This window comes from Arabidopsis thaliana, chromosome 3 (genome assembly GCF_000001735.4).
Source record: "Arabidopsis thaliana chromosome 3, partial sequence".
NCBI classification, from domain to species: Eukaryota; Viridiplantae; Streptophyta; class Magnoliopsida; order Brassicales; family Brassicaceae; genus Arabidopsis; species Arabidopsis thaliana.
Genome location: NC_003074.8, coordinates 5579102 through 5599587, shown reverse-complemented (window position 1 = coordinate 5599587; position 20486 = coordinate 5579102). Strand labels below are relative to the sequence as shown.

The window sequence follows — 20486 nt, the reverse complement described above, 5'->3', positions numbered from 1 at the left end:
TCAAGTAAGGTAACGACATTTACATGCAGTCACAAATGAAACAAGAATTTTTTTGAGGTGTGTGTAAAGTGAAACGAAAAAAGTACTAAGAAAGTTTATCTTCTCTAAGTTAATAGAATTATTTTGAAACGTAGTATCCACATATATAGAAGACTCGTGTGTGGTGCATATATATACTGCATAACTTCAATTGAACTGTATTATATAACTATGACTATCCATCCATGGGAAGATAAGAATGAGAGCCGAATGCTAAAAAGCAAGGGACCCGAATTAAACAAAAATGAATAAAGGAGAAAGGTTTGTGTGATTTTGTCAATTGTCGTCGTTTAGTGGATGTGTAAAAATACTAAATACTATAACAGGTGGTGTGGGTCTATCTTTTTTTTTTTTTGGTCTAATGTTAAATGTGGGTCTATCTTAATAATGCAGAAATAGTGCAATACGATTCATGAGTGGAAAAAATCATATTTGGGTACTCTCATATATAGTCTCATTAATCATTATCACCGAGTGGGGCGTACGATACACTTTTTCTTCTTTATCTGTTTTCATCTAATCATCATACTGTATGTCTATATTATCGTAGCATTCATCATCGAGTTATGAAACTTATGCCAAAAGAAAAGAAAAAAAAATCATTTGAGATTGGTTAAATTTCTATTTTAAGATTTAAACCAAAATGTTTAAAGTTCTATAAGCTCTAATTAAAGTCTCTGCAGTCCATTAAAATGGATAATTAGGATTTGCCGAACTTGAAAGGAGTAATGCACATTTTGATGCTCACGTGAACAACGAGTTGTAACGGTTTCGCTATAATTGGAGGCAGATGAGAAATGGTCGTGTGTGAGTTTTAATACCACGTGATTAACGGAGCCACAATCATATTCATGGGCCATTCTCATGAGCTATAATTTGAGGTGTAGCTGAGAGATGGTCAAATGCCACGAACTTTGAGTATTTCTTTCTTAACTTTGCATTTTTTTAGACGTAAGTTTTTTTTTTCATAGCCTACATTTCTTTGACAACTCATAACCTACATTTTGAGAATTTATAAATGTCAATTTATCATTTAACCTTCTCACGATAATGCAATTCCTATGGTAAATGTCAACTCATAACAGACTCTACGAAGAATCTACGACACTGTGAAAATCTCTAATCCAATATTCAAAAGAGAGTTAAAAAAAAAAAAAAAAAACAGAAGAGAACATCTTTACGATGCTGCTTTCACGATTTTAAAATTTTAGGTGATTTTTTTTGGAATTTTGGAATTCTCTTTACAAATTTTATGTTGTAAGGTAGATTCAATTTTAAAAAAAAAAAGATATTTAGATTAATACAAGTTCCTAAGTCCTAACTAATCAAAGCTTCCATCCCTCGTGAAGCACGAGTTGGTTGAATATAAAGTCTCTCAAAAAGAAAAGAAAAAGTGGTTAGTATTGGCAGAAAAAAAAAGTGGTTAGTATTGGATGAAAAGAGAATTTAATGTTCGTATTCAAAAATGTTTTATATATACTATATAGTATATATACAAAATCCCAAGATTAACTCATTCATATTCCATCTTCATCTCCATTTCTCACACTCAAAGGTGTTTCTTCCTTCCCTTTAATGTACTCCTTTTTTCTTTCTTTCACAAAATCGTTATATTGATTTTTACTAGTTTTATTTGAATTATTGAATTTCTTTATATGATAATGAATCTATGAGAATATGATACCATTGTTTAAAGTAATGTCCTAGTGGAAGTATTATAGTCCTCAGATTAGATTAGTTTCATCATCATGAAAGTGCTTGAGTAGTGTCTGTTCATGGCTCTTGTGCGTTTACAGTTTCTAAGAAATGGGTACTATAACTTTAGGTTAAGAAGAAAAGATGGCGAAAAAGTTGGAAGCTCAAGGTGGTCGTGGAGGAGAAGAATGGGACGATGGTGGTGCTTACGAAAACGTCAAGAAAGTGTATGTTGGTCAAGGTGATTCTGGTGTTGTTTACGTCAAGTTTGATTACGAGAAAGATGGAAAAATCGTATCACACGAACATGGGAAGCAGACACTACTTGGAACAGAGGAGGTAAATATTTTGTTTTCAATGAGAGTTCTCTTGTCATCAACATTAACTGATCATTTTTGGTTGTCTTTTTTTTTTTTTGCTAGTTTGTGGTTGATCCAGAAGATTACATAACATCAGTGAAAATTTACTACGAGAAGCTCTTTGGATCACCGATAGAGATCGTAACGGCTCTAATCTTTAAGACATTCAAGGGGAAAACTTCTCAGCCTTTTGGACTAACCTCTGGAGAAGAAGCTGAGCTAGGAGGTGGCAAAATCGTTGGATTTCATGGAAGTTCAAGTGATTTGATCCATTCTGTTGGAGTTTATATAATTCCGTCGACTACACCGCTGACTCCGCCGGTATCAGGTGGTCTGACCAAATTGGAAGCTCAAGGTGGTCGTGGTGGAGATGTTTGGGACGACGGTGGTGCTTATGACAATGTAAAGAAAGTTTATGTTGGACAAGGTGACTCTGGTGTTGTTTATGTCAAGTTTGATTACGAGAAAGATGGTAAGATTGTATCACTTGAACATGGGAAGCAAACACTACTTGGAACAGAGGAGGTACACAAATCTTTGTATTTCTTGAAATTGCCCAAAAGTTTTTTTTTTCTTTCTTTCTAGTATTGATGTGTTTTTGTTTTTGCAGTTTGAGATTGATCCTGAAGACTACATCACCTATGTGAAAGTTTACTACGAGAAACTTTTCGGGTCACCGATAGAGATCGTCACAGCTCTTATATTCAAGACATTCAAAGGAAAAACTTCTCAGCCGTTTGGACTAACCTCTGGAGAAGAAGCTGAGCTAGGAGGCGGCAAAATCGTTGGATTCCATGGAACTTCAAGTGATCTGATCCATTCTCTAGGAGCTTATATTATTCCTTCGTCCACACCATTGACTCCTTCTTCCAATACTATTCCAGCACAAGGTGGAGATGGTGGAGTTGCTTGGGATGATGGTGTTCACGACAGTGTCAAGAAGATATATGTTGGACAAGGTGACTCTTGTGTGACCTATTTCAAAGCTGACTATGAAAAGGCTTCAAAGCCTGTCCTTGGAAGTGATCATGGGAAGAAGACATTGCTTGGAGCAGAGGAGGTTGTAATCTTGATTTCATTTTCAAATCTTGTTTTCTATAGTTATTGATCTAGAAACCTAAAGTCTTTAATTTTGTTGCAAAACGTGCAGTTTGTGCTTGGACCAGATGAGTATGTCACTGCCGTGTCGGGCTACTATGACAAGATTTTTAGTGTAGATGCCCCGGCAATCGTCTCGCTTAAGTTTAAAACAAACAAGAGAACATCTATCCCGTATGGACTCGAGGGAGGAACTGAATTCGTACTGGAGAAGAAAGACCACAAAATCGTTGGTTTCTATGGACAAGCTGGTGAATATCTTTACAAACTTGGAGTCAATGTTGCGCCCATAGCCAAATGATGTGAAACCAATCTGGATATCCCTGAAATTTGAATAAGGTTATGTTGTGAGTTTATGAAGTTGTGGTCTAGTGTTGTATTTTGTTTTTCTTAAGGATAATGCATCTGTGTGCTTTGCTTATCTAAAATCTAAATAAAGTGGGTTTCTGCATTGTGACTTTGCACAAACTTCTTTTGTTAAAATGAATAAGAAATCACATCAAGAAAACAGAACAAGACCACAACGAGAAGACTTGAAACTCTCTGAAGGTATATAAACAAACAGAACCTAGTAAATTAGAGTCAGCTTATTCAAAACTTTTAGACCATCATCAAGATCATTATAAACTTGGAGTCAATGTTGCGGAAACCAATCTGCTATCCCCGGAATTTCAAATAAAGAGACTAGAGAATTACTTTGAACACACTTCTTTTATTAAATCGGATCACAAAAATCCATCAAAGACACAACAGCAACAAACACAAAGAGAAGACTTAAAACACTGAAGCAGTAAACAAACAGAGAGAAATAAAGTAGAATCAGCTTATTCAAAGTGTGTAAACTATCATCAAAAGATACTTAAAATCTCCATAATTATTTGGTTATTGGCGCGACATGGACTCCAAATTTGTGAAGTAGATCACCAGCTCTTCCATGGAAACCAACTATCTTTTGACCGTCCTTCTTGAATTCGAAGGCTGTGCCAGCTCCTATTCCAAAAGGAATAGATACTCGCTTATTAGTCGTGAACCTAAGCATATTTACGATTGGTTCATTCCCAAAGATTGCATCGTAGGTGCCATCAACTGCCGTGATGTATTCACTTGGATAGTCAAGCTCAAACTGCAATTCAAGAAGCACAAAAAAGAACAAAATTGAGGATAATAAACTATACGGTTAAACGACGAAAGAGAAAGCAAGAACTAATAAAGTATACCTCTTCAAATCCAAGCAATGTGGGTTTTCCATGTTCTTTTCCTTCTACAACCTGACCTGCTTTGTCGTACACAAACGAGACCGCTCCAATACCATCTTGGGCTTGTCCTACAGACACTTTCCTTACACCGTCGAAAGCACCATCATCCCATAAAGTTCCTGCCTCACTACCAGCTCCTTCTAGCTTTTGGGATTGTGTTGCAGGAGTCAAAGGGGTGGTGCCTGATGGAGCTAAATAAGCTCCAATAGCATTAACATACTCACCAGCTCGTCCGTGGAACCCAGTGATCTTGTAACCTTCCTTCTTGAATTCAAACTTTGTGCCAGATACAATCCCAAACGGTCCAGCTGTTTTGTTCTTGCTAGTCTTGAAAATCAGCGTTGTCACTACAGTATCAACTCCAAAGTTTTTTTCGTAGTATCCTTCCACGGATGTTATATATTCGTCTGATTCAAGCTCGAACTACATAGATAAATGCATAATGAATAGTGAAATTAGTTGAAAAGGGAAACCAATAAAAATAGTTGGTCTTAAGCGTGCATACCTCTTCGAATCCTAGCAATGTTCTCGTTCCACGTTCATCTCCAAAAACAACCTGAGAACCATTTTTGTATTCAAACTTGACAGCTGCAACACCATCTTGGCCTTGTCCTACATAAACTTTCTTAACATCATCGTGAGAACCATCGTCCCATACAGCTCCTGTCTCACCACCTTCTGCGGTCAGCTTCAAAGGGGTTGAAGGAACAGGAGTGGTGGAGGATTTTGGAACGAAGTAAGCTCCAATGGAATTAACATGGTTGCCCGCGAAACCGTGAAATCCAATGATCTTCTTGTCTTGAACTTGAAGAGTAAATTTAGTATCAGTACTAGGTTCGAAAGGATAGATGCTGACCTCATAAGTGTTCAAGTTCGTTTTGAACTGGATTCCTAGCATGACGGTTTCATACCAACCCTCAACAGAAACAAGATACTCATCCGGATGGTTAATCACAAACTACCCAAAAAATTAAAAAGGGTTCACAATGTCAGTAATATAATCTTTGTATAAAATATAGTTAGAAACCTTGAAAGAAAGTTGTACGTAAGCTTACCTCTCTTGGATTTTGTCTACTTTGTTGTTTACCGTGTAGAACTCCTTGTTTTGTTACTCCACCTTTCACATAGTCGAACTTGACGTATTGAATACCTTCCCCACCGTAGCTTGCGTATATCTTGGTCACGCCATCGTAATCGGATCCATCGTCCCATGATGTACCTCCTGTACTGTTGCCTTGTGCTTCCAATTTCTGAGCACCTGAACCGGTACCAGTTCCGGTTCCAGTGCCAGTTCCTCCGGTGCCGGTCCCAGTGCCGGTCCCAGTGCCGGTTCCAGTGCCAGTTCCTCCGGTGCCGGTTCCAGTGCCAGTTCCTCCGGTGCCGGTTCCAGTGCCAGTCCCAGTGCCGGTTCCAGTGCCAGTCCCAGTGCCGGTTCCAGTGCCAGTTCCTCCGGTGCCAGTTCCAGTGCCAGTTCCTCCAGTACCGGTGCCAGTTCCAGTGCCAGTTCCTCCGGTGCCAGTTCCAGTGCCAGTTCCAGTGCCAGTTCCGGTGCCAGTGCCAGTTCCAGTGCCAGTTCCGGTGCCAGTTCCGGTGCCAGTTCCTCCGGTGCCAGTTCCTCCAGTAGGTATGGGAGAATAGTGAACGTCGATGGTGTTGAGAACATTGCCGCTGGTACCAAGGAAACCGGAGATCTGTTTACCGGTGGCTTCCGGAGCAGAAATCTGGAAACCGGATTTGGTACCGTAAGGTCCATAAGAAGTCTTGTTGGTTGTGAAAGTCAACGCCGTAATAACTTCTTGCGTACTCAACGATTTGCCGTAAGCAGAAAGGGCCGTTATGTACTCGTCCGGAGCCAAAGTGAACTGATTATGTATGTATATGACATTAAAGTTAATTAACTTAACAAAAAAATTACACATTATATCTGTAAAAATAAGTGATCTTAGTGTGTTTTTTTCCACAAACCTCAGCAGATTTGGGACCAACGGAGCCGCGAAGCTGGGATTGAAGAGCGGTGGCTCCGTCGTACGTGACCTGGATTGAGTAGATGATCTCATCGAAGGTTAGCTGCACTTTCTTCACCTTTGCGTGTGATCCATCGTCCCAAGACATCGTTGTTGACTTCTTTTATCTATCTGTGATAACCATAAATGGTTTATTTGTTATTTTCATTTTTTTGGATCATTTTTGGTTAGTACTATGAACAGGTACAAGTAACATTAATACTAATCCGGTTCTAGCTCTAACTCATACTTATGTTGAAAGCTGGTCAACACCAAATGGGTTTGTTGGTATAAACTATCTTTACTACAGTGAATGATAATTCTCTCGAGCCTTAAACGATCAAAAGTCAAACTGATGGTTGTGAAAACAATTGAGATAGGAAAAGATCAATTGATTGATCTATTTTCAGAATATAGATAGTTTACACATACACACATATATGAAAGATAGATAGAGAGAGGGGGATTACCTGATCGTAGAGACTATGAATGCGAAGATGAAGATGAAGATTAGGTGTGAATAAGAGAGGCTACTGGTTGGATCTATATATCGAGTCGAGCTTAGTTATTATTTAATTTCAAGTTATTATAACATTTACTACGCACCATATGGCCAATATAAAATTAATCATGTTGGTCCACACAAGTATGTGTAATAATTGTTGTACAAATAAATAAAAGTATGTAATAATTGCTCATATAGTCAGCAAATCGGTAATTTGTTTTTGAACTTCCCTACCCAAAAATATATAGTTCTTTTTCTAAGTATCGTAATTGACTTTTTGTATATTTTCTTTGTCAGATTTTAGATTATGGTATCCCTTTTATTTTTCATCATTTTGTATTTGCAAATATATCTGTTAAGTTTTTTTTTTAAAATAAATTAATGTATAGTCAGAACAAAAGATCTTTTATCTAAAAGATAATTTGCCATATACTAATCTTTTTCAGAAAGGAAAATATCAAAATTGCAAATAGATAAAAGTACATTTTAACCCTATTTTAGGATGTTCTATGTGACTATGTAATAGCATGTTACATTTGAAAAATAGGATTGGGCCCAAAATTATGTGATTACAGGATGGAATTAAATTTCAATGGAATGCTCTTTGATCGATCATTTTCTTTTATTATTTTGTAAATTGATCGTGCAACGCATGGCTAATTAAAAAATAGAAATATCAATATAGAGTTTGCTGTCACAATCGTGTTATCTTATTTCATTAATACTTGTATCGAATCGTTGGAATCCATCGATCCTTATGACCTTATCGTCAATTGTATTAATATATACTAGTTTGGAACTTTGAATTATTCAGTACGTAGCTAAGCTGGACGTCTATATTCCCACCCGAAAAAAAAAGTTGGACATCTATATTTTTTGTTTCTCTTACAGAATCAAGAAAATTAACGAACAATCACGTGTTCGAATGTATTGGATAGAACATTCGTAGACAGCTACTCCACGAAAAAATAGTGATTAAAAAAGTATATTTTGAAATCTATATATACATTTTTGTAGCTATTTTAGCAAATAAATCCTGAACTTATTTACGATCTAATGTCATTAGCATTAATTTTTTTTTCCAAAATAATTAATTTTACTTTAAACTTTTTATTTAAATTGTCAATCACATTATCAATCAAATTTAATCCTAACAAACTTCAAATCAATCCCTTAAAATTAGCATAAACATATTTGTTAACAATATTTTAAAACAAAGTTTTTTGTTAAATAAATATTATTCTTACTAAACGTTTTTTGTTTAAATAAATAAATTTTGTATTTGAACTTATTTACAATGTCATGTCACTGACATTAATTATTTATTAATGAAAATATTTAATTAAAGATTTAAATCTTCTAAATCCTTGCTTTTAGAGTTATTATGTCATTACTTTATAAACAAACATATTAATTTTTTAAATATTATTATTTATATATTTAAAATTTATAAAACATTATTAATATTTAAACTTATAAAAAGTTTGATATATCATAATTTTTAACATCATTATATAATATATAGAGTTTAAAAAAATCTTAATTTTTTCCATCATATTTTATGATTCAAAATTTTAAAAATGAACATATATTAACCAATTGGCAAAAAATGTGTGGGTTCAACGTCCCGCATCGACAAAAATATATAGACAATGATTTATAAATATATCATAAATAAGATCAACAGTAATATAAATAAATGGTTTTTTTACGGGATGGGTTTGGCGGGACGGGTTTGGCAGTACGTTACTTAATAATAATTGTAAACTATAAAATAAAAATATATTATAAATAGATATAATTTGCAAAAAAAAATTATACTAACTTTAAAAAGATAAATTGTCCCCGCGGTATACCGCAGATTAAAATCTAATTCTTCTTAATTTCCGAAGATATATATGGAAACATATTTTTGACTTTTGGCAAAATAAAAAAAATGCGACTCGTGGATCTCGTGGCGTTTATTTCTATTGAGACAGATAACAATAATGATGACTTCTTTTAAGCTTAAAAAATACGTTATCACACTTTGAGTTTGAGCACGTCGAGCCTACTACACTCGTGAGACGTGTGTGGATCAGATCAGATCAGATCTCCTCCTTACGCGGCTGATCCAATATAAAAATATTGTAAATCAATTAGAAAGATGGAAAAATCCAAGATTAATATATTGCAAACTGAATTTCAAAAAGGGAAAATTCCAAGATTAGCATTACATGGGCTGGATCAGTTGATTGGTAAGGCCTAAATGCCAAATCACTAAAAGTTAGGACGCAATCTATCCCAGGTTTGCCAAAGCCGAGCCAAATTAATACATTCCAACAATCCTTTTTTCATATACTTTCATTTTTTTATCAGTATGATCATGACCACCCAATTAACCAATTTTTACTTACAAAACCTAATACTATTTTCAAAAAACTTTTATTTATACCTAAACAATAATGAACTTTAATCTATGATTATATGATCTATAGTCCCCATGTAATAATTGGACTTCATTTAAACATATTAAACATATATTCGCGGGTCTTTACCTAAAACAAAATTAATTCAGTAAAATGTTAATCTGAATACGCTAAACACACTTGCAGTAACTTAATTTAGTATGGATCGAACGTTGTTCACGATGGGACTTAATGTGCAATTTATAGGGATGGAATCAACCACCTTTATTCAAATCTATCATACGTAACATTATATAAAGACCAACATCACAAAAGAGAACGCTTAAAAACATTTAAACATAGATAGGCATAACCATCATAGGTATAACAAGTTATTTTCAAGAGATCACATTAACAAGTTCGATGGAAGCGAAGGAGGTAGCTGTAATGTGATCAGTTGGTGAGTGGCATGACATGGACTCCAAACTGATGAAGCAACTCACTGGCTTTTCCATGGAAGCCAACGATCTTGTGCCCTTCCTCTTTAAGTTCGAAGGCTGTGCCAGCTTCAAGTCCAAAGGGAGCAGACGTTTGTTTATTAGTCTTGAACCTAAGCATAGTTATGATTAGGCCATCACTCCCAAAGATTTTATCATAGGTGCCTTCAACTGCGGTGATGTATTCACTTGGATAGTCAATCTCAAACTGCAATTAAAGGATTTTAAATCATATAGATCAATCTGCTTACTGTCAATTAGTTTTAAGAAAATGAAAAGATACAACATATTTTGAATTTTGATAGCAAAAACAAAAAATACCTCCTCGAATCCGAGTAAAGTAGGCTTTCCATGTTCACCTCCTACGATATTCTCCGCGCCTTTGTTGTACTCAAACTTAACGGCTGATATCCCATCTTGGCCTTGTCCTACGTACACCTTCTTGACACCATCGTACGCACCGTCGTCCCATGCAGTTCCTTCATCACCACCAATTGCAGATAGTTTTTTGGCAGGAGTCACAGGAGTTGTGGTTGTAGCAAAATATGCTCCAAGAGCATATAAAGCTTCACCAGCGCGTCCATGGAAGCCAACAAGTTTACCACCGTTTTTGTCCTTGAGTACAAACTTCTTTTGCGTTTCCAATCCATAGGGTGGAGATGTTTTTCCCTTGAATGTATTGAAGGTAATAGATGTGATGATGTCAGAGTCTTGGCCAAACACGTTGTCGTAGGTCACTTGCACTGCTACTATGTAGTCGTCTGCATCAACCTCAAACTGCAATGATCGAAAAGATACCTCTCGTGAGTAGAGATGTTGTATAGATTAACTCAATCTAGACCGTATTAGGTGTGAATTGGTCTAGTCTTAATTGGTTCTCATTTTACAAAGCTTTAAAACTGATCCGAACAAGGCTAATAAGTTAAACTCAAAGAGAGTGGTAGCAAACACCACTACATACCGTTTCAAATCCAAGTAACGTTTTCTTTCCGTGTTCACCTCCTTCAACATCCTGAGAGTCCTTCGCATACACGACGTTGATAGATGACACACCATCTTGGCCTTGCCCTACATGCACCTTTCTAACGCCATCGTGGACACCATCATCCCATGAAGCTCCTCCGGCGCCACCCCCTGCTTCCACTTTTTGAGCCATCTTTTTGAATATTAATTAGTTACCTGTACGTATTAGTAGCGTACACGATTAGTTTTATTAACCAAACTCTACAAAACTATTATCAGACGAGAGACTGAGAATTTACCTGAGGAGAGAGGGAACGAGTTATTGATATGCATTACAATGACCTTCATGCGTATTTATTGATTATTTTTATTTCTGGATAAAATGTGTAATTATTGATATCATTGAATGTAGGCCACTAATTAATCTATAGAAATGTTAATATAATCTCGTGATCCACGAGTCATTAAAATATTAGAATGTTGTGAATATGAAGCAAATAAGTTGAATTGGAGTAGTTGATATTACTGATCTGTAGTTTTTTTTCCCTTTTTTTCCTTTGCTCACATAATACATGTTTTTCTCAACAATAGTTGTTGATCAAAAAAAAAAAAAAATCAACAATAGTTACAATTTTTGAAACCTGGTTAGATTTTACCCGTTATCCAATTGCTCATATGGTTTATATATATATATATATGTGTGTTTTAATATTATTTGATCATTACATAATTAACATATTATATTTCCATATATATTCTTAAGAAGAAAAATATGTGTTTGAAAAAAAAAAAAAATTAAACATACTGTATAATAAATTAAATCTAGATACTAAGTGGAGTGTACCTCCTTCGAAACGGACTGCGCGTAGTCTGGTGTTGGATTTTGATCAAAATGACCAATTCTCCAATTATGGCGAAGTTTTCTTGTTTCTCACTTTAAATAATGCTAAAGTCTTAAAGATAATTGTTTCCATCATACACTAGATGCCGAGATACTGAGTATGAATATAAGCTTTTCTCCTAATGTGCAACTGATATGTATAATAATCACCCACTTTTATTAAAGCCAATCACATATAATATTACAGGCATAACAACTTCACAAAACACCATACTTAAAGACACTTAAAACATAGATAAACAGAACAAGAAAAATTAGAAAACTTAAAACTTAATGAAGATATCACACGTGACAAACTTGGTGGTATAGAAGAGACATATATATATATATATATATGTGATGATCAGTTGGTGACAGGAAGGATATGGACTCCAAACTGATGAAGCACCGCACTTACTTTTCCATGAAACCCGACGATCTTGCAACCTTCTTCTTTGAGTTCGAAGGCTGTGCCAGCTTCAATTCCAAAGGGAGGAGACGTTTTCTTATTAGTTTTGAACCTAAGCATATTTATGACTTCAGTCTCAAAACCAAATATTTTGTCATATGTGCCTTCAACTGCAGTAATATATTCACTTGGATAGTCAAGTTGGAACTGCAATTGATGGAAACCAAATAAAACAATTGAGTTAGTTAAAATATTTTATATCAAAAATGGAGATATTCAACACTAGCTAATATAAAATATGCATGATTTTATCCACGAAAGTTTATGTGGATTCCCTTACCCAAGCATATTTTTGTGTAAGATATTCATATCATTTTGTAAAAACATTTCACATTCAACCACAAGAGAAGAAAGCAAGAAGTATTATACCTCTTCAAATCCGAGTAGAGTATCATTTCCATGTTCATCTCCTACAATATCCTCGGCGCCCTTATCGTACACAAACTTCACGGCCGATATACCATCTTGGGCTTGCCCTATATACACTTTCTTAACACCATCGAAAGCACCATCATCCCAGGCAGTTCCTTCGTCACCACCAACAGCCGGTAGTTTCTTGGCAGGAGTCAAAGGAGTTGTGGTTGTAGTAAAATACGCTCCAAGAGCATATAGAATTTCGCCAGCGCGTCCATGGAACCCAACAAGTTTGCCACCGTTCTTTTCCTTGAGTACAAACTTATTTTCGGTATCTAATCCGTAGGGTGGCGAGGTTTTTCCCTTGAATGTAGAGAAGGTTATGGATGTGATGATGTCGGAGTCATAGCCAAATATTTTGTCATAGGTCACCTGCACTGCTACGATGTAGTCGTCTGCATCAACCTCAAACTGCAAAAATAGAAAGATATATTGAGTAATAGTTTAAGGTTTAGGTTTGGCTTGTTAGAACCATAATTATACGTATAAGGCGTCAATTGGTCTGGTAATTATTGGTTCTTATTTTTAATATTTAGGTTTGGCTTTAGAACTATAATTAATCATTAGAACTGATACGACCTAAATTCTAAACATGGCTAATTGGATGGTCCGCGAGCTATTATCCTATCATAACGTTATATCCCTAGTATTGAGAGTTTAGTAGTTTTAAGAACATATAATATAAACTTAAGCAAAATAAAGACAAGATTAGTGGATTCGAAGCAAAACATTTTTACGTACCGTTTCGATTCCAATTAGTGACTTCTTTCCATGTTCACCTCCTACAACTTCCTGTGAACCATTCTCGTACACGACATTGATAAACGAAACACCATCAAGGCCTTGCCCTACATGCACCTTTCTAACGCCGTCGTGAGCACCATCATCCCATACATCTCCTCCAATACCTCCTTGTGCTTCCACCTTTTGAGCCATCTTTTGCTTGCTTTTGATGTCTTTCGAATTACCTGTAATTACGAACACAATTTTTTAATAACCAATATTTACAAAAATACTATCAGATATGAGAGAATAAGATTTGACCTGATAAGAGATAGATAGAAAGAGTCGAGTGATCCATCTACGAAGAACTGCATGGGGGTATATATTGATTTTTTTGAATACATGCCAGCAGTTTTTTTTTTTTTTTTACAATCATGCCAGCAATTAATTAATAGAAGATATTGTATAATCTCGCGATATATCCACGATACGTGAAACTATTAAATTGTTGTGAATATGAAGCAAATGAGTTGAATTTGTGTATTAATGATATGATAGTAGCACACGTTTCTTAAGGAGTAGCATAACGGTTAGTTATCGGACATAATGAGGTAAGTTCCATTTTTGGCATGTTTCTGTTTGAAATAGTAACATGAAAGGAAAATTGAATTCTAATTGCAAACGGATGGTAGTCAAATTTGGTTTGGTATAGATTTATATTACTTGTGGTCATTGGAATCTTGAAGCACGAAAAACTTCTAATGACTGATTTTGTCGGAAATAAGATGAGGTTTCATTTTATTTTATTTTGCCAATGAAGTTTTAGTTTTCAAGATGGGGAAATTGTGTTTCAGGATATTACATTGTTTCATTTCAATATTCTACAAGATTTGATAATTGTTAATGTTGTCGCAATTTAATATATCAAACCAAGAAAAGAAAAGAAAACAAAAACATTTTTCAGTAGTTGTTGACAGCAAAAAAATAGTCTAGCGTACATCATTGCGTGCCTGAATGTGGCAAGAAAGATTTGTGCCTAAGTATCTCGTTGTTTCGCGACTCGTGAATCGCGATCTTTAGTCAGATTGGGGTTATAAAAATGGATCAGCATACTAATTCAAAATCTTCTATAAAACGTTAAAGTTGACGTGTACGTCGACCCTGAAACTCGTTGACGTGGTGTGTTGTCTACGCGTGTTATTCAAGATCCAGATTGCGGAAATTTAGTTTTCTTATAAAAAATCCGCTAGGGGTAATAAAATACTTGAAAAACGATTTTCTTCACAAAACATGAATTCGCTCGCAAACAACTATTTCAAGTAGTAATGTTATATCATTCTACTCTACTGTTGTATTAAACTTCTCTCAATAGACTACTAATAAAAAAAAGGATATGAAGAAAAAATTGCTAAGAAAAAGAAGAAGAGGATAAGAATATAACAAGAAAATTAATTTCATGGTGATTTCAAGGTTACCGATAATTATAATTCTAATAACTAATCTTTTTTCAAGTTTGGTTGCTTGGTTGAAACGAGAGTAAAGGAGAGTAAGGTTTCGCAGCTTGTTGGTAAGCTTTTCAAGGATTGGTCGCTTCTCACTAATTATGAGCACAATAGACGGGGTCGTATTTGGGTTCTATGGCGTAAGAATGTGCGACTTAGTCCTATTTATAAGAGTGGTCAATTGCTGACTTGTTCGGTGAAGCTAGAAGATCGACAGGATGAATTTTTCTGTTCCTTTGTCTATGCTTCAAACTACGTGGAGGAGCGAAAAGTTTTATGGTCAGAACTGAAGGATCATTATGATTCTCCCATCATCATCAGATTTAATCCCTTTGGCATAATAGTCTTGCCAGCTTCAAGACCAAAGGGATTAGATGTTCGCATAATAGTCTTGAACCTAAGCATATGATAATGACCGCAGAGTCACTTCCAAAGATTTAATCGCATGTGCCATCGACAGCGGTGATGTATTCACTTGGATAATCAATGTCGAACTACAATGAAATCAAGCAAAACAACTTAATCTTGTCCGATGGAAACCGGTCTGACTTTAAGAAGGTATAAAATAACTAGTATAGTCACAATAGTCAAAGACCACAATGCCTAGGGAAGTTGTGGGATTAAACGGGTCACTTATTAAAAAAAAAGTCCGTATCTCGACCAACCAAGTTATAAAATAAATGGGTTCAAAATGCGTTTGGCCCGTTTAGGCCGCAGCGATATATAAGTACCTCTTTCCGTGTTCATCTCCAGCAACAACTTGAGAAGCATTGGCATACTCAAACTAACCGTGGACACACAATCGACAATCGTGGCCTTGACATATATACACCTTAACACTGTTGTAAGCACCATGCCACCATCGTCCCATGCAGTTCTTTTATCACTACCAAGTTCACCTTTTGAGCCATCATTGTTTGATTTTTACCAATCTTTGGAGTTTTTTTTGGGGTAAGAAGTGAAGTGAAAAAAAATATCTAAAGTTTAAACCGTTCACCAATAAGACTCTAATCTATAAAACAACCACTAGACTACGAAACATTTTTTCTTAGGAGTTACTAAAACTGCAAAAAACAAATTGTTAATTGCAACTATTAACCAAATTTTACTATAATATAGTATCATAAGAGATATAAAGGATGAGGATAAGTGGTGATCCATCCGAGTGGGCTGTACGTTAATTTATTGACCTCTTGGAATTAGCAAAGATATTTTACCAAAAAAGAATCTAATTAATATTCAAGAATAGATCCACATATAGGCCTCATTATTTAATTAATTAACACAATTCTAAATAATAGTAATCCATAATTCGTGATCCACGTTGAGTATTAAATTATTTTACCCAAGAAGGCTACATACTTTTATTATTTTCTTTATTTTTGGCCAACTCATATTATTTGCAACTAATAATATTTTTTAGCCGAAAACTTCTATATTTTGGCCACAATCTAGATAAAAAAAATTACGCAGGTATTTTTGTTTTGGAGAAAAGAAAACACCTATATTTTGGATCCAAAAAAATTTACTTTTGTTTTAAATTGTACAATTCGTACATTGAGATTTTTGTTTAATTATAGTAAGAGAATTAGTATCAGACGCAAATGGGAAATATATATCGGAACATTTGGGGATATAAAAATTAGAAGAGATGAAACAAACTTCCTTAATTAAAATGGAACACAACCACATCAAAGAAAAACCGGCAACACAAGATACAACACTTAAAAGTTAAAACACTTATCAGAGGTCACCAGAGGCATGAAGAGACCTCAAATGACCAATTTATAAGATAAAGATAAAGATCTCCATGGAATCAAAGATAAAGATCTTCATGGTCAGTTGGAAACGGGACGGACATGAACTCCAATTTTGTGGAGCAAAGCATCGGCTCTTCCATGGAAGCCAACGATTTTGTGGCCTTCCTCTTTGAGTTCGAAGGCAGTGCCAGCTTCAAGTCCAAAGGGAGGGGACGTTTGCTTATTAGTCTTGAACCTAAGCATAGTTATGACTGAGCCATCACTCCCAAAGATTTTATCGTAGGTGCCTTCGACTGCGATGATGTATTCACTTGGATAGTCAAGTACGAACTGCAGTTATTGGAACCTTGAATACGTCATCATGGAAATCGAAAGAAAATTTGAATTCTCTGATCAAAGCATATATATAGCTATATGTATATAACATTCATCAACAACAAAAAAAAAAAGAGAAAGAAAACATTATACCTCTTCGAATCCGAGTAGAGTACTCTTTCCATGTTCTTCTCCTGTGACCTCCTCAGGGCTTTTGTCGTATACAAACTTAACAGCCGATATACCATCTTGGGCTTGTCCTACGTACACCTTCTTAACCCCAACGTAAGCACCATCATCCCATGCTGTTCCATCATCACTACCAAGTGCCGGTAGCGGCTTGGCAGGAGTCAATGGGATAGTCAACGGAGCAAAGTAAGCTCCAAGAGAATTAAGATTGTCTCCGGCAGACCCATGAAAGCCAATGATCTTCTTGTCTTGAACTTGGAGAAATGATCTAGTACCACGATCGTATCCAATGAAACGAGAAGTCTTTTTGTTGGATATGAACCTAAGCCCTTGAATAAGACCATCAGGTTTATACCAAATTTCAATAGAAACTAGATGCTCCTCAGGATGGTTAATCACAAACTGTAGAGATCAAGTTCAATATGTCAATACTTCAACGTAAAACAATAGATTTTCTATAAAAATTAGAAGAAGTCAAATAAGCAAGGAAAATGTATAGGAACCGGATCAGTTGGAATGGTACTGCCTTTGATACCACGAAGAGGAGTTTGTTCGGTTTGTCCGTTCTTGACGTAATCGAACTGAATGTATTGAATTCCCATTCCGCCTACTGCAACCTGAATCTTGGTCACGGCGTCATGATCGGATCCATCGTCCCATTGGTTGCCTCCTTTCCCTCCTTTTGCTTCAACCTTTTGAGCCATATTTTGCTTGCTGATCAATCTTACTATAGTTACTATAATTGGAAAAAAAAACAAATTGTGAATTTTCAATTATTAACCAATTTTGTACTAATAGAGAGGAAAAGAGAGATGACCTTCAAAAGTGAGTAGATTGTGATCGATTTAAGTGAATCATAGGTGTTTATATTGACTTCTTGCATATAACCATATATCCGCATATAGGATCATTGATCGTACTAGCAGAAATAATAATCTATTATTTCGTGATCCACGAGGCATATTTAAAACATTACCGGAAGAAATACATGTTCAAATATTCATATACTCCTTTTTTACTTCCACAGCTTCTCAACTAATCGTCTTTATATTGGTGTTGGCCAATGAAACGATGGCAGCAAGCTAATTAGTTCTTTTAAAATTCACAGAGTCGTCAATTTTATTATATACGTTATTACTTGTAAAGGGTGCAAGTTGCAATTTATATAAGTCAGAATTCTACAATTAGTGACCCCCTTTTTAGGACTCTAATTGGTTGACGATTTGATAAGTCTTGTAAGAACATGTTTCCACAGCATTGTACATTATTTCAAACAGTAAAAGTATAATTGAAATCACCTAAGAGAAATTAGAACCAAGAGTATATATATAATACAATTTTCTGTAACGCTCAATCTAGAAACAAGAACCGGTTCGTATTTTTTGGCCAACTCATATACTTTTAACTAATAACTTTTTATGTTTGGAGAAGGCCAAAAACTTCAATATGGTCACACATTCTAGATAAAAACTTTGTGCAGGATTTTTTTACTGAGAAAATACGAACAACTATATATTTGATCCAAAAAAGTTAACATTTGCATTTTAAATTGTACAATTCATACGTTGAGATTTTAGTTTGAATTATAGCAAGTAAAATTAGTATCAGAACCAAATAATGGCAAAAGTAAGTATTATAGAACATATAGGGAAACTAAAGATCAGATTGGAACAAACTTCCTTTATTAAAATAGAGCACAAGAAGAACAAAGAAAAAACAACATCGCAAGAGACAACGCGTAAAACACTTATCAAAGATCACCATTCACCAGAGGCATGAAGAGACCTCATATGAGAAATTTAGAAGATAGATTTGATAACTTATTAGATGCATGGAATCAAGGATAAAGAGCTCCATCATCAGTTGGATAAAGGACGAACATGGACTCCAATTTTGTGGAGCAGAACATCGGCTCTTCCATGGAAACCAACGATCTTGTGGCCTTCCTCTTTGAGTTCGAAGACTGTGCCAGCTTCAAGTCCAAAGGGAGGAGACGTTTGCTTATTAGTCTTGAACCTGAGCATAGTTATGACTGAGCCATCACTCCCAAAGATTTTATCATAAGTGCCATCGACTGCGGTGATGTATTCACTTGGATAGTCAAGTACGAACTGCAGTTATTGGAAACCAAATAAAACAATTGAATACATTATGATGGAAACCGGAAGAGAATTTGAATTCTCTGATGTATAATTTTTACATTCAACAAAAAGAGCAAAGAAAGTATTATACCTCTTCGAATCCGAGTAGAGTACTCTTTCCATGTTCTTCTCCTGTGACCTCCTCAGGGCTTTTGTCGTACACAAACTTAACAGCTGAGATTCCATCTTGGGCTTGTCCAACGTACACCTTCTTAACCCCAACGTAAGCACCATCATCCCATACAGTTCCGTCATCACTACCAAATGCCGTTAGCTGCTTGGCAGGAGTCAACGGAGTTGTAGTAGTCAACGGAGCAAAGTAAGCCCCAAGAGAATTAAGATTGCCCCCGGCAGACCCATGAAAGCCAATGATCTTCTTGTCTTTAACTTGTAGAGTGAAGTGAGTACCCTCATCGGATCCAATGACATCAGAAGTCTTCTTGTTGGAGATGAACTTAATTCCTTGAATGATACCTTCAGGGCTATACCAACCTTCTACAGAAACTAGATGTTCGTCTGGATGGTTAATCACAAACTGTAGAAATAGATCAAGATGAAAATGTCAAAACTTCAAAATATAACAGTATACATATAGAAAGAAGAAGATTAATGGGCAAGGAAAATATAGGAACCGGATCAGCTGGGAGAACACGGCCTTTGGTACCACGAAGAGGAGCTTGTTCGGGTTGTCCGTTCTTGACATAATCAAACTGAACATATTGAATTCCGTCTATGCCTGCTGCGAGCTGAATCTTGGTCACGGCGTCATGTGTCGATCCATCGTCCCATAGGTTGGCTCCTTTCCCTCCTTGTGCTTCCACCTTTTGGGCCATCTTCTGCTTCTTGATAGTACTTACGAATTTCTGTAGTTGCAAAAATAAATTGTTAATATCTACTATTAACCAATTTTTACATAATAGAGAAGAATAGAGATAAGACCTTTTAAAGAGAGTAGATTGTTATCGGTGCTATGATCAATTAAAGTGAATTGTATGTTTATTTATATTGACTTCTTGATATTGATCGTACTAGATGAAATAATAAGGGAAATAATAATTTATTCTTTCGTGATCCACGAGGCATATTTATATAAAAAGCATTACTGGGAAAAACGCATGTTCATATACATTTTTTTTTTTAGATAATGAAAATATTCATATACTTCTACTTGCACAACTTCTCAACTAATCGTCTTTATATTGGCGTTGGCCCATTAAACGATGGCAGCAAGCTAATTCATTGTTTTAAAATTTAAAGAATCGTTTATCAATTAGATTATGTACGATTAATT

The 20486-nt window shown here is 35.4% G+C and overlaps 7 protein-coding genes across 17 annotated transcripts; 1 reads left to right on the top strand and 6 right to left on the bottom strand.

Moving 5' to 3' along the window:
* Positions 1 to 363: 363 nt before the first annotated feature.
* JR1 (Mannose-binding lectin superfamily protein) lies at positions 364 to 4306 on the top strand. Of its 4 annotated transcripts, NM_001338234.1 has the most exons (6): positions 364 to 395; positions 1180 to 1594; positions 1865 to 2073; positions 2157 to 2319; positions 2867 to 3153; positions 3244 to 3907. In NM_001338234.1, exons 3-6 carry the CDS (start codon positions 1879 to 1881, stop codon positions 3490 to 3492), a joined length of 894 nt encoding a protein of 297 aa, NP_001326890.1. In that variant the 5' UTR covers positions 364 to 395; positions 1180 to 1594; positions 1865 to 1878; the 3' UTR covers positions 3493 to 3907. The 4 variants fall into 4 exon arrangements, with proteins under 4 accessions (NP_001326890.1, NP_001189913.1, NP_566547.2 ...); NM_001202984.2 differs by lacking the exon at positions 2157 to 2319 and having other exon boundaries at positions 2704 to 3153; positions 3244 to 4306; NM_112518.5 differs by lacking the exon at positions 364 to 395 and having other exon boundaries at positions 1544 to 1594; positions 2157 to 2618; positions 2704 to 3153.
* On the bottom strand, positions 3676 to 7097 carry JAL34 (Mannose-binding lectin superfamily protein). Of its 2 annotated transcripts, NM_112517.4 has the most exons (6): positions 6921 to 7097; positions 6413 to 6582; positions 5503 to 6309; positions 4953 to 5405; positions 4409 to 4870; positions 3676 to 4314 (listed from the first exon to the last, which is right to left on the bottom strand). In NM_112517.4, the coding sequence occupies exons 2-6, from the start codon at positions 6557 to 6559 to the stop codon at positions 4066 to 4068; spliced, it is 2118 nt and encodes a 705-aa protein (NP_188267.1). In that variant the 5' UTR covers positions 6560 to 6582; positions 6921 to 7097; the 3' UTR covers positions 3676 to 4065. The 2 variants fall into 2 exon arrangements, with proteins under 2 accessions (NP_188267.1, NP_974324.2); NM_202595.3 differs by having other exon boundaries at positions 3871 to 4314; positions 6413 to 6944.
* A 2405-nt stretch (positions 7098 to 9502) lies between these two features.
* JAL33 (Mannose-binding lectin superfamily protein) lies at positions 9503 to 11296 on the bottom strand. Of its 3 annotated transcripts, none has more exons than NM_180265.4 (4): positions 11102 to 11296; positions 10801 to 11018; positions 10161 to 10616; positions 9503 to 10047 (listed from the first exon to the last, which is right to left on the bottom strand). In NM_180265.4, exons 2-4 carry the CDS (start codon positions 10993 to 10995, stop codon positions 9796 to 9798), a joined length of 903 nt encoding a protein of 300 aa, NP_850596.1. In that variant the 5' UTR covers positions 10996 to 11018; positions 11102 to 11296; the 3' UTR covers positions 9503 to 9795. The 3 variants fall into 3 exon arrangements, with proteins under 3 accessions (NP_850596.1, NP_001030711.1, NP_188266.1); NM_001035634.3 differs by having other exon boundaries at positions 9533 to 10047; positions 10801 to 10995; positions 11102 to 11129; NM_112516.5 differs by having other exon boundaries at positions 9533 to 10047; positions 10801 to 11102.
* A 493-nt stretch (positions 11297 to 11789) lies between these two features.
* MLP-300B (myrosinase-binding protein-like protein-300B) lies at positions 11790 to 13716 on the bottom strand. 2 transcript variants are annotated; one of them, NM_112515.5, is made up of 4 exons: positions 13610 to 13644; positions 13307 to 13533; positions 12521 to 12976; positions 11790 to 12298 (listed from the first exon to the last, which is right to left on the bottom strand). In NM_112515.5, the coding sequence occupies exons 2-4, from the start codon at positions 13499 to 13501 to the stop codon at positions 12047 to 12049; spliced, it is 903 nt and encodes a 300-aa protein (NP_188265.1). In that variant the 5' UTR covers positions 13502 to 13533; positions 13610 to 13644; the 3' UTR covers positions 11790 to 12046. The 2 variants fall into 2 exon arrangements, with proteins under 2 accessions (NP_188265.1, NP_001325457.1); NM_001338232.1 differs by having other exon boundaries at positions 11838 to 12298; positions 13610 to 13716.
* Positions 13717 to 15459: 1743 nt separating this feature from the next.
* On the bottom strand, positions 15460 to 15645 carry AT3G16432 (uncharacterized protein; the record flags this gene model as incomplete). The annotated part of the gene is made up of 1 exon (NM_001125173.1): positions 15460 to 15645. One exon carries the CDS (start codon positions 15643 to 15645, stop codon positions 15460 to 15462), a length of 186 nt encoding a protein of 61 aa, NP_001118645.1.
* Positions 15646 to 16329: 684 nt separating this feature from the next.
* Positions 16330 to 18020, bottom strand: JAL31 (jacalin-related lectin 31). 2 transcript variants are annotated; one of them, NM_112514.3, is made up of 4 exons: positions 17872 to 18020; positions 17558 to 17790; positions 17019 to 17456; positions 16401 to 16880 (listed from the first exon to the last, which is right to left on the bottom strand). In NM_112514.3, exons 2-4 carry the CDS (start codon positions 17756 to 17758, stop codon positions 16629 to 16631), a joined length of 891 nt encoding a protein of 296 aa, NP_188264.1. In that variant the 5' UTR covers positions 17759 to 17790; positions 17872 to 18020; the 3' UTR covers positions 16401 to 16628. The 2 variants fall into 2 exon arrangements, with proteins under 2 accessions (NP_850595.1, NP_188264.1); NM_180264.3 differs by having other exon boundaries at positions 16330 to 16880; positions 17558 to 17890.
* Positions 18021 to 18555: 535 nt separating this feature from the next.
* PBP1 (PYK10-binding protein 1) lies at positions 18556 to 20298 on the bottom strand. Of its 3 annotated transcripts, NM_001035633.1 has the most exon segments (5): positions 18703 to 18707; positions 18727 to 19165; positions 19287 to 19730; positions 19828 to 20058; positions 20135 to 20202. In NM_001035633.1, the coding sequence occupies 3 exon segments, from the start codon at positions 20026 to 20028 to the stop codon at positions 18914 to 18916; spliced, it is 897 nt and encodes a 298-aa protein (NP_001030710.1). In that variant the 5' UTR covers positions 20029 to 20058; positions 20135 to 20202; the 3' UTR covers positions 18703 to 18707; positions 18727 to 18913.
* Between the last annotated feature and the right edge of the window lie 188 nt (positions 20299 to 20486).

What these genes read in the sequence shown, in the direction of transcription:
- MLP-300B (NM_001338232.1), bottom strand. Translation starts at nt 13,646, where the DNA reads ATGGATCACTCGACTCTTTCTATCTATCTCTTATCAG. An exon ending in TTCTATCTATCTCTTATCAG is followed by an intron (nt 13,534 to 13,609) that starts GTCAAATCTTAT and finishes TCGTAATTACAG; the next exon opens with GTAATTCGAAAGACATCAAA. An exon ending in CACTAATTGGAATCGAAACG is followed by an intron (nt 12,977 to 13,306) that starts GTACGTAAAAAT and finishes CTATTTTTGCAG; the next exon opens with TTTGAGGTTGATGCAGACGA.
- JR1 (NM_112518.5), top strand. Translation starts at nt 1,879, where the DNA reads ATGGCGAAAAAGTTGGAAGCTCAAGGTGGTCGTGGAGGAGAAGAATGG. An exon ending in CACTACTTGGAACAGAGGAG is followed by an intron (nt 2,074 to 2,156) that starts GTAAATATTTTG and finishes TTTTTTTGCTAG; the next exon opens with TTTGTGGTTGATCCAGAAGA. An exon ending in CATTGCTTGGAGCAGAGGAG is followed by an intron (nt 3,154 to 3,243) that starts GTTGTAATCTTG and finishes CAAAACGTGCAG; the next exon opens with TTTGTGCTTGGACCAGATGA.
- JAL33 (NM_180265.4), bottom strand. Translation starts at nt 10,995, where the DNA reads ATGGCTCAAAAAGTGGAAGCAGGGGGTGGCGCCGGAGGAGCTTCATGG. An exon ending in CGTTACTTGGATTTGAAACG is followed by an intron (nt 10,617 to 10,800) that starts GTATGTAGTGGT and finishes CGATCATTGCAG; the next exon opens with TTTGAGGTTGATGCAGACGA. An exon ending in CTTTACTCGGATTCGAGGAG is followed by an intron (nt 10,048 to 10,160) that starts GTATTTTTTGTT and finishes CTTTAATTGCAG; the next exon opens with TTTGAGATTGACTATCCAAG.
- JAL31 (NM_112514.3), bottom strand. Translation starts at nt 17,758, where the DNA reads ATGGCTCAAAAGGTTGAAGCAAAAGGAGGGAAAGGAGGCAACCAATGG. An exon ending in GTACCATTCCAACTGATCCG is followed by an intron (nt 17,457 to 17,557) that starts GTTCCTATACAT and finishes TGATCTCTACAG; the next exon opens with TTTGTGATTAACCATCCTGA. An exon ending in CTCTACTCGGATTCGAAGAG is followed by an intron (nt 16,881 to 17,018) that starts GTATAATGTTTT and finishes CAATAACTGCAG; the next exon opens with TTCGTACTTGACTATCCAAG.
- JAL34 (NM_112517.4), bottom strand. Translation starts at nt 6,559, where the DNA reads ATGTCTTGGGACGATGGATCACACGCAAAGGTGAAGAAAGTGCAGCTA. An exon ending in GTAGACAAAATCCAAGAGAG is followed by an intron (nt 5,406 to 5,502) that starts GTAAGCTTACGT and finishes TTTTTTGGGTAG; the next exon opens with TTTGTGATTAACCATCCGGA. An exon ending in CATTGCTTGGATTTGAAGAG is followed by an intron (nt 4,315 to 4,408) that starts GTATACTTTATT and finishes CTTGAATTGCAG; the next exon opens with TTTGAGCTTGACTATCCAAG.
- PBP1 (NM_112513.3), bottom strand. Translation starts at nt 20,028, where the DNA reads ATGGCCCAAAAGGTGGAAGCACAAGGAGGGAAAGGAGCCAACCTATGG. An exon ending in GTGTTCTCCCAGCTGATCCG is followed by an intron (nt 19,731 to 19,827) that starts GTTCCTATATTT and finishes CTATTTCTACAG; the next exon opens with TTTGTGATTAACCATCCAGA. An exon ending in CTCTACTCGGATTCGAAGAG is followed by an intron (nt 19,166 to 19,286) that starts GTATAATACTTT and finishes CAATAACTGCAG; the next exon opens with TTCGTACTTGACTATCCAAG.